At 39.0% G+C, this 10084-nt stretch overlaps 1 protein-coding gene across 1 annotated transcript; it reads left to right on the top strand.

Annotated features, from left to right (window-relative positions):
- The first annotated feature begins 3163 nt into the window (after nucleotides 1–3163).
- On the top strand, nucleotides 3164–8214 carry LOC136039996 (uncharacterized). Its single transcript, XM_065724061.1, has 3 exons — nucleotides 3164–4338; nucleotides 5455–5630; nucleotides 8129–8214. The coding sequence occupies exons 1-3, from the start codon at nucleotides 3164–3166 to the stop codon at nucleotides 8212–8214; spliced, it is 1437 nt and encodes a 478-aa protein (XP_065580133.1).
- Nucleotides 8215–10084: the final 1870 nt, after the last annotated feature.

Genomic DNA, 10084 nt, shown 5'->3' with positions numbered 1-10084 from the left:
GCCATTGTAAGTTCATCAGTCATTTTAAAGTTAAACATTAATATATTTCTACGTGAACACATGTCTTAAATATCTTTAATGACGTCACCGTCATAACAAAAATGACGACAACTAACTTCATGACGTCAGTCAACACACAAACATGCCGTCATCTGACAGACACATCCACAGACAACTAATTTTTATATATATAGATATATATATATAGATATTGATGGGTGACTTTATTCTTGACCTTGCGAAATCGTCATCTAGGCAGATTTGTAATCTCTTGTATTTACTAATTTCCTACGGATTGGCTACTTGTATAAACATACCGACAAGGATTTCAAACCAGTCAGCAACATTAATTGACAATATTTTTTCATCGCTACACTCCATTAAGAATGAAGTACTGCCTCTTCCTCATCTATGTGAACGATCTCTACCGACTTTTTAATACCCCAATTAACAATGTTTGCTGTGGATTGTGTCACAAATCTTACTCTGTGAGTACGTAGATGTTCACACCTGATATTCAAGAAGAATTAATAGCATTTGCAGATGACACTACTTTAGGTGCTGAAGCTCCGGATGAATCATCCCTTATTCTAAAGCTTCAAGCAATGACTGAGAAAATTCTCTTTTGGTTTGACATAAATCAACTAACTTTAAATGTAAGAAAGTCCTACCTTCTTATTTTTTCTCGTAAAGGGGTGAGCTGCCCCACAATTACTGAGTTTCATACACCAAGAGGCGCCATAAGTCATCCCCCGGACGACTACTGTTCGTCTGCGTGGATGTCCACATTTCCCTCTGTACTTACCCGATTACTGTTCGTCTGCGTGGATGTCCACATTTCCCTCGGTACTTGCTCCTATTCACAATCCTTATGAGAAAGCGGCAAGAATTCTACAGTCGGCAACACACACTCCTCTTGACCTCCTCAAAATTAAAGATATTTATGTTTTATCTCTATTTTCGTTGGCATATCAATACTTCCAGGAAAATCTCCCATGTTGTTTTTCGGGACTGCTTAAACTAGTAGGGGAAGTAAATTTGTATATGGTTCGTAAGCAGGAGGACGTGATGATTCCAGCTAATCCCTCGGTTCGTTTAGACTTCGGCCTGGCTGTCACTGTGGGGCGTGCTTGGAACTTGGTTCTCGCTAAGATCCAGAAGTCACGAACATTTGGCTTCTTTAAGAGGCAGATGAAAAGTTTCTTATTAAAGGCTTCTTATTAATCGTTTCATATGGTTTACTTTTTTCTTTCTTTTTTGGGTTGTTGTTTTGTTGGTGTGGTATCCTCGATGACAGAATTTTAATTTGTATTTTATTGTTGGGTTATGTGAGGGTCGCTGTTTTGTGGGGACTACCGGTGAGTTGATTTCTTTTCCATATACATTTATATTTAGATGTTGGTTAGTACGTTTATGACAAGTTTTATGATTCTTTATTTATTGTATGCCGTTTCCCAAATAACGGGCCATTGAGTCATGTGGGATATTGTTTTTGTTATTGTTATCTTATGAAAATAAATAGAACTTAACTTGAACTATGTAGTATTCCATTCTCATTTCCAGCTAACAAACGCATACCATTGCGACAAACAATCACGAAACACGCCATTTTGAATCCCAAATATAAAATCGGGCCAGTAGGAGCCACTAAGCAAAAAATTGCTTTTTTTTTTGTAATAAGAAAAACTCCTCTTTCCAGTTAAAAAAAAAAAAATGTAGCATTACGACAAACGCCAATTTGTACCCCAAATTTAGAATCGGGCCAGTCTGAGCCAATATGCACAGAAAACTTAGTTTTCCACTCCACTTTCCAGCTAACAAGAGAGAAAACCATTATGAAAAAAAGCCATTTTGTATCCCCAATTCAAAATCAGGCCAGTATGAGCCAATATGCACAGAAAATGTAGTGTTCCAGTCCCCTTTCCAGCTAACAAAAGAATAGACTCACGAAAAGCCATTTTGTGCCTTCAATTTAAAATCGAGCCAGTATGAGAAAATGTGCTTAGACTAGGCAGTATTCCATTCTCCTTTCCAGCTAACAAAGGCATACCATTGCTACAAACAATAACGACAACCGCCATTTTTAATCGCAAATGTAAAATCGGGCCAGTAAGAGCCACTAAGAAAAAAAAATACTTATTTTTTGTAATAAGCAAAACTCCTCTTTCCAGTTAAAAAAAAGAAAACATCAATACGACAAACGACAATATGTAACTTATTTTATATAATAAGGAAAACTCCTCTTTCCAGTTAAAAAAAATATCATTACGACAAACGCCATTTAGTGTTCCACTCCCCTTTCCAGCTAACAAAAGAATACCCTTACGGAAAAAGCCATTTTGCACCCTAAATTGAAAATCGAGCCAGGATGAGCCTATATCCGGAATGAGGCAGACTCTGTCTGCTGGCCACGGGCCTCTGGATATGGGGTTTCTCCCCTAACTAAACACTCCAATCAGGACGGCCGAAACCTCATGTGGCGGGTGGAGCCCACCCCGGGAATCTCAGTACCTAGGTTTAACCTAGCTCTAATCAGATTCCAGGCCTTGGGTCGGTTGGTATAGCGACCCTCCACCCGAAAATTAAGTGCTACGAAAAGTGACAATATAGCCTTGGACCCAGATTCACTTTTAAGATCTCGACCATCGCGCGTCAATGGACATGCTGACGAGGTCAGAAAGACTGACAGACTAAACCTTATGGACCGAAGGGGGCTACGAATAGCCACCTGGAATGTCTTGACTTTGAATGCACCTGCGTCAAAGAACCTACTCTCTGAAGAACTTCACAAGAATAAAGTGTCAATTGCAGGTCTTACAGAAACACGTCTTACCGGAAGCGGAGAAGAGCGAATAGGTAACAGTGACTCATTGCTCTGGTCTGGAGGAAGCTCTAGAAGGAATGGTGTTGGCCTTGCACTAAATAGCCTTACAAGAAAGGCCTTACTTTTACACGAAGCTGTATTGGACAGATTAATAAAGGCCCTCTTTGGACACAAGCATGGCAAGATGACTGTCATCGTATGCTATGCCCCGACCAACGATTCTGATGATGCAACTAAGGAGGATCTAATGACTCTGCTTTTTCCAGATGCCTTGCAACAGTACCCCCCCATGATATAACTGTTCTCCTTGGCGACTTTAATGCGACAGTGCGCGATGATATGGGTTTATGGCGTAGCACAGTTGGTCCTGTATCCCTCGACCCACTTAACTACAATGGGCTCCGCTTACTTGAATTATGCCGATCTCACGACCTTTACATAGCAAACACCTACTTCAAACGCAAAATTATTTATCAGTACACGTGGTATAGTAATGACGGTCGTACAAAGAAGATGATTGACTACGTTATTATTTCAAAACGCTGGAGATCATTGGTGAAGAACTGCAGAACTTACAGATCAGCAGAGCTTGGATTCGCAGACCATAGGCTTGTGTGTGCCGATCTTCGGCTTCGCCTCCATGCACAACGATCGAAAAGAAAACCCGTCGCTGCAGATATTGGGAAACTAAAGGAACCAGATACTCGCCAGAAGTACAGTATCGAGATATCGAATCGCTTCGAGGCCCTTGGCTCACTTAATAGCAGCAAAGAGATCTGGAAGCATTTTAAATTGCAGACCAGTGAGGAAGCACAGCTAGTGCTTGGCAAGAGGAGTTATCCAAAGAAATCGTTGCTAACTAATGAAACACTGCAAGTCATAGAGCAAAGACGGAAGGCAAGACTTCTTGGAGACATGAACACATATCGGACGCTCAATGGAGCCTGGAACAGACTCAATCACCTGAATAGAACCCAGTTTGTTGCAAGGAAAGCCGATGAAATTGAGCTAGCTGCAAAAAAGAAAGACATGGAGAGCCTATTAAAGAATCTCCGAGACCTCACTGAAAATAAAACTCCCACCTTGGGTCCCGTCCTGTCCAGGGATGGTGCACTTCTCTCTGACGAAGGTTCTTGTCTTGAGCGGTGGAAGGACTACTTCTGTTCACTCCTCAACAATACTGGTCCGTCTGCGCCTCCTAATGATAGTCCCAGCCAACCTTGCAGTCAAAGACCGGGAACAGATGTTCCTCCAGATGAGCTTTTCAGCCCCTCAGAAATTGGACGTGCAGTAAAAAGACTCAAGAATAATAAAGCTGCTGGTATCTGTGGCTTAAACTCAGAGCTGCTAAAACATGGAAGTCCTGCAATGCTCCTGTTTCTACACACCCTGTTCTCTACAATCTGGCAAACAGAGATAATTCCTGAGGATTGGCCGAAGGGTATCATCATCCCCTTATGGAAGAGAAAAGGCTCGAGAAGCGACTGCTCCAACTACCAGGGAATAACCCTACTGTCAGTCCCTGGCAAACTGTTTTCGATGGTCCTGCTAGATCGATGTCGGAGCATCATTCGAAAAATCCGGCGACCGGAGCAAGCTGGTTTTATGTCGGATCGTTCAACCATCGAGCAGATTTTCACGATCCGACAAATAGTAGAGAAGACCACAGAGTTCCGACAGAAAGCATTTATTGCCTTCGTTGACTTCCGTGCTGCATTTGACTCAGTCAATCGAAAAGCTCTTTGTCGGATTCTGGAGTTGACTGGCCTACCCGAGAAATATTGCACACTTCTCAAGGCGCTGCACCGTGGGACGGAGAGCTGTGTACAAGTAAATGGTTGGCGCAGCCCGTTCTTTCAAATCATGACAGGGGTGCGCCAAGGATGTGCAGTGGCCCCAGAGCTCTTTAATGTCATCATAGATTACGTTGTGACAAAAAACACTTCAAGTCTCAGCTTTGGGCTCAAATTTGGAGATCATACCATCACAGATGTCGATTTTGCCAATGACTTGGCCATTCTGGCGGACTCCATAGAGCAGCTGCTGGAAGCGCTCCAAATTCTGCAATAAGAGGCTGCCAAAGTAGAACTGCATATAAACTGGAACAAAACTAAAATTATGGCCATACACCCGTCTTCTCCTGCTGTTAACTCTCCAGTTAGCCTGGACATCACCACTAGCATTGAGGTTGTCAAAGACGTCACCTACCTGGGCTCCGTAATTTCTTCAAATGGCTCACTTCTCCCCGAGCTGCAGGCAAGATTATCTAAAGCGTCTTCTGTCATGGGTAGACTGAATCGTCACCTCTTCTGAAAACCAAATATCAGTCGCACAACGAAACTGCGGATCTTCAACGCTCTAGTCGGTTCTGTGATGATTTACGGAGCTGAGACATGGCAAGCATCAGCTGCAACCCTCAAGAAAATAGACGTATTTCATTTCAAAGAGCCTGAGGAGGATTGAGGGCCTACGATGGTCCGACTTCGTTAGCAACGAAAAGCTTCTGCAGCTCACAAAGCAATCTTGGTTTTCGACTCAAGCAGCCGAGCGAGCCTGATGGTTCGGGCATCTGCTTTGAATGCCACCAAATCTAGCCGCAAAGATGATCTATGACTTCGACCCTATCAAAGTTGGTTGGAAATGACCTCGCGGCCGACCGAAGAAACATTGGTCCGACAGCCTGTCCGACTTCTTGGCGATGGCAAACATCAGACAGGGCGAAAAGCAAATACTTGTCATGGACCGAAGTGGGTGGAGGTGGCAGACGTCACTCTCAACGCCAAGCAGTGCCCGGCAGGACACTTAAGTAAGTAAAGTAAGTTAAGTATGTAGTATTCCATTCTCCTTTCCAGCTAACCAAGGCATAAAATTGCGACAAACTATCACGACAACCGCCATTTTGAATCGCAAATGTAAAATCGGGCCAGTAGGAGTCACTAAGACAAAAAAGGCTTATTTTTTGTAATAAACAAAACTCCTCTTTCCAATTAAAAAAAAAAAAAAAACATCAATACGACAAACGATAAAATGTAACTTATTTTATATAATGAGCAAAACTCATTTTTCTAGTTAAAAAAATATCATTACGACAAACGCCATTTTGTACCCCAAATTTAAAATCAGGCCAGTCTTAGCCAATATACACAAAAAATGTAGTCTTCCGCTCCCTTTTTCAGCTAACCAAAGAATACCATTTACACAAAAGCCATTTAAGATTAAATTTTGTGTTTGGCCAGTATGAGCCATTATGCGAGAAAATGTAGTGTTCCACTACCCTTTCCAGCTAACAAAAGAATACCATTACGACAAACGCCCTTTTGTGGCCCACATTTAAAATCGGGCCAGTATCATCCAATATACAAAAACAATGCAATGTTCCACGCCCCTTTCCAGCTAACAGAACAATACCATCAGGACAAACGCCATTTTGTACCGCAAGTTCAAAATTGGGCCAGTATGAGCCAATATACAAAAAAAATGAATAGGATACAAAAATCGTCCAGAAGTATTAGAAAGTCTAACAAGGGGTCTTAAAAATTCAAGCTCGAGGCTACTACGTGGCGGCACATAGACCATGAAAAAAATGCACACCGTTTAAGTTGTACTTACCGTCCTACGGTAAAATGACACTGCGGCAGAGAAATAAATAAGTGATATGGTAATTTTTCACCCTGTATTGAAGGAAAACAAAACTTAATTTAAAATTACAGCGACATTCTTAATGTTATGGTACTTTTGTTGTCTTCAGAAGAGATACCCTTCTGAACATCCAATTTTTGGAACTAAGGTTGTACTTGGACTTCAAATCTGTTACGTTGTGCGACTATTAATTTCCGATCTATCACTAGTGTCTCTTTTTGCAGTCCTTACTATTTTCTTTGAAATTCAGCTAATTATGCAGCTTCGGCTGAAATTAACATTAAAAACATCAGTATTGAAATACAAAATCTCCTTCATTGACAGCAATTAGATGGAAATGTGGTGGGAGTGTTACCTTTTTTTGGTATTTCATTGAAAAATATCCTTTTTTGCAATCTCTTATAAAAACAAATTAAGAAAAACAAAATTGCTGTCCCACCCCTAGATTTTCTAACATATATTTTGCCCCACTCCCAAAATATTTTTATTAGTTGGTGACACTTAACTCTTTCTTACTTTTTATAGGCCGGTAACTGTTTAATTAAACGAAAGTTGGCCCTCATTCTATTCTGAGTTGATCTGACTAAGCTGTATTTACTTCACTACCAATAGAGAAGAAAACGGTTTAGTCTATTAATTTTTTAGATTATTTTGCAAAGGCTCATATTCTTGACAGACAGGAACATCAAATTTCTTATGAAAACTTCGAGGTTAGTATTATGGGCCTTTTGGGACTAAGATCTGTTTTACAAGATTATTACCAGTAAACTGTGAAAATTATGATTAAAATATAACAATTAGGTGATAAAGACCTAATCTATTTCAATTATTTTTCGCCAATTTAAACCGAATTCTCAGTTTCAATCAGCCACTATGATTTAGGTTGAAAGTGTCCAGTTGTCTTTGTTGACACATCATGTCTTATGTGTTTTTTTTATAATATTATTTGGTTGTGTATCTAACTTTAAATTGTACCACCCAATGTACATAAAATATATTACTTATTCTTGTAATTTGAATGAAATCTTCTCCTATAAATAAAGTAAAGGAATATATACTATACCCAAAGATATGGTACAGGTAAGGGTATAGTAACTTATGCTATACCTTTAGTATACTATACCAATCTATAGCAAAGTAGAGTTAAGTAATAGTAATGAAGGAGGAAAGAAGGAGGAAATACTCACAGCTCTTATTTCTGCATGCTCATTTGAGGGTAGCGTAAAAACTCTACGACTCCCTTCTGAACCAAGAACACCTATCTTGATTAATTGCTAAATGGATCTTGATTTGCATGTGCATATCCTTAAAACGTTTCTTTACCAATCAATTATCCCTTTTTTGCTGTCAATTAGGAGACAAAAGAAAAGATGTTATACCCCACCGCATAACGGGGGGATTGTTGGGATTATTGAGAGCGATTAACTGTCAAAGGGGGTAAAATATAGAGCTTTAGTACTGACCAAACGGGTCATAGACGGAGCTTGAAAATTGTTGACCAAAGAGCCATAGAACATTTGCTTTCCCTTTAGTAAAAAGGTTTTTGCAAAAGCCTTTCAAAGCAGAAAATCAAATTTCTTTTTACCAGCGGTTCCATTTCGATCTAAGCAGGAAGCTAAAGGAATAATCCAAAAAGGAATAATCCTATAGCTGACTTATATCTAGATTCCTTGCGCCGTGCGGGATTGAACCGGAGTACTATAGAACTCAAAGACCCAGACTCTTTCACTGCACCGGCAAAAGGCAAGTAATCATTTCATTTTGGGATACAATGATGTAAACTAGTTGTAAATACAATATACAAATATTTTCTTGTTCTTTTATTTAATGAATTGATGCACAGTTCCAGAGATTAGTTCCGGTTAAGTGGGTAGGAATAACATCATATGTAAACAAAAATTTGATATTTTAAAAAAAATTTATAAAACTAGCTGTTGAGGTGGCGCTTCGCGCCCCCAAGCCCCCCCTGCGCGGTTAAGTCTTTACGTGCCATATTAGTTACGCGCCATTCTAGTCGTGTCCCTGTGTCCCACCTGTGAATATAGATATATATATATATATATATATATATATATATATATATATATATATATATATATATATATATATATATATATATATATATATATATATATATATATATATATATATATATATATATATATATATATATATATATATATATATATTTAACTAAGTAAAACTTGCGAATTTACAAATCCCCCTGTGCCCCCCGGCATCCCCGTTGTTGTTGTTTCCCTGTGTCCCGGTCGTCATTTGTGTCCCGGTCTGTAATTTCTCTTTGAGTGTCGCGGTTGTCATTTATATTCCCTGTGTCCCGGTAACCCAGTCGTCATTTTTGTCCCGGTCGTCATTTGTGTTCCAGTGTCCCGGTCTGTAATTTCTCTTTGAGTTTCCTGGTCGTCATTTATATGCCCTGTGTCCCGGTCGTCATTTGTGTCCCGGTGCTTTGTTGATGGTGATTGCTAATTGAACATTCCTTGTGTCCCGGTCGCTTTCTCTTTGAGTGTCCCGGTCGTCATTTATATTCCCTATGTCCCGGTGTCCCGGTCGTCGTGATATTTATATATATATATATATATATATATATATATATATATATATATATATATATATATATATATATATATATATATATATATATTTTGTTTTTCTTAATTTGTTTTTATAAGAGATTGCAAAAAGGATGTTTTTCAATGAAATACCAAAAAAAGGCAACACTCCCAGCACATTTCCATCTAATTCCTGTCAATGAAGGAGATTTTGTATTTCAATACTGATGTTTTTAATGTTAATTTCAGCCGAAGCTGCAAAATTAGCTGAATTTAATAGAAAACAGTAAGGACTGCAAAAAGAGACACTAGTGATAGATGGAAATTAATAGTAGCACAACGTAACAGATTTGAAGTCCAAGTCCAAAAATTTGAAAAGTCCAAGTCCAAGTCAAACCTTAGCTTAGTTCCAAGAACTGGATTTTCAGAAGGGTATCTCTTCTGAAGATAAATAAAGTACCGTAACATTAAGAATGTCGTTGTAATTTTAAATTAAGTTTTGTTTTCCTTCAATACAGGGTGAAAAATTAACATATCACTTATTTATTGCTCTGCCGCAGTGGCATTTTACCTTAGGACGGTAAGTACAACTTAAACGGTGTGCATTTTTTTCATGGGCTATGTGCCGCCACGTAGTAGCCCCATGCTTGAATATTTAAGACCCCTTGTTAGACTTTCTAATACTTCTGGACGATTTTTACATCCTATTCATTTGTTTTTTGTATATTGGCTCATACTGGCCCAATTTTAAATTTGCGGTACAAAATGGCGTTTGTCATAATGGTATTCTTTTATTAGCTGGAAAGGGTAGTGGAACACTACATTTTTTCGCATAATGGCTCAATCTGGCTAAACACAAAATTTAATCTTAAATGGCTTTTGTCTAAATGGTATTCTTTTGTTAGCTGGAAAGTTGAGTGGAACACTACATTTTCTGTGGATTATGGCTCATATTGGCCGTATTTTAAATTTGGGGTAAAAAATGGTTTGTGTCGTAATGGTATTCTTTTATTAACTGGAAAGGGAAGTGGAACACTACATTTTCTGT

The sequence above is a fragment of the Artemia franciscana genome, chromosome 20 (assembly GCF_032884065.1).
Source record: "Artemia franciscana chromosome 20, ASM3288406v1, whole genome shotgun sequence".
NCBI lineage: Eukaryota > Metazoa > Arthropoda > Branchiopoda > Anostraca > Artemiidae > Artemia > Artemia franciscana.
Note: the sequence above shows the minus strand (reverse complement) of the source record. Positions and strands in the feature narration are given on the sequence as shown.

Coding starts and splice junctions, on each gene's coding strand:
- LOC136039996 (XM_065724061.1), top strand. CDS start 3,164: ATGGGTTTATGGCGTAGCACAGTTGGTCCTGTATCCCTCGACCCACTT. Junction 4,339..5,454: donor TACCAGGGAATAACCCTACT/GTCAGTCCCTGG, acceptor ACCCTATCAAAG/TTGGTTGGAAATGACCTCGC. Junction 5,631..8,128: donor GTGCCCGGCAGGACACTTAA/GTAAGTAAAGTA, acceptor ACTTATATCTAG/ATTCCTTGCGCCGTGCGGGA.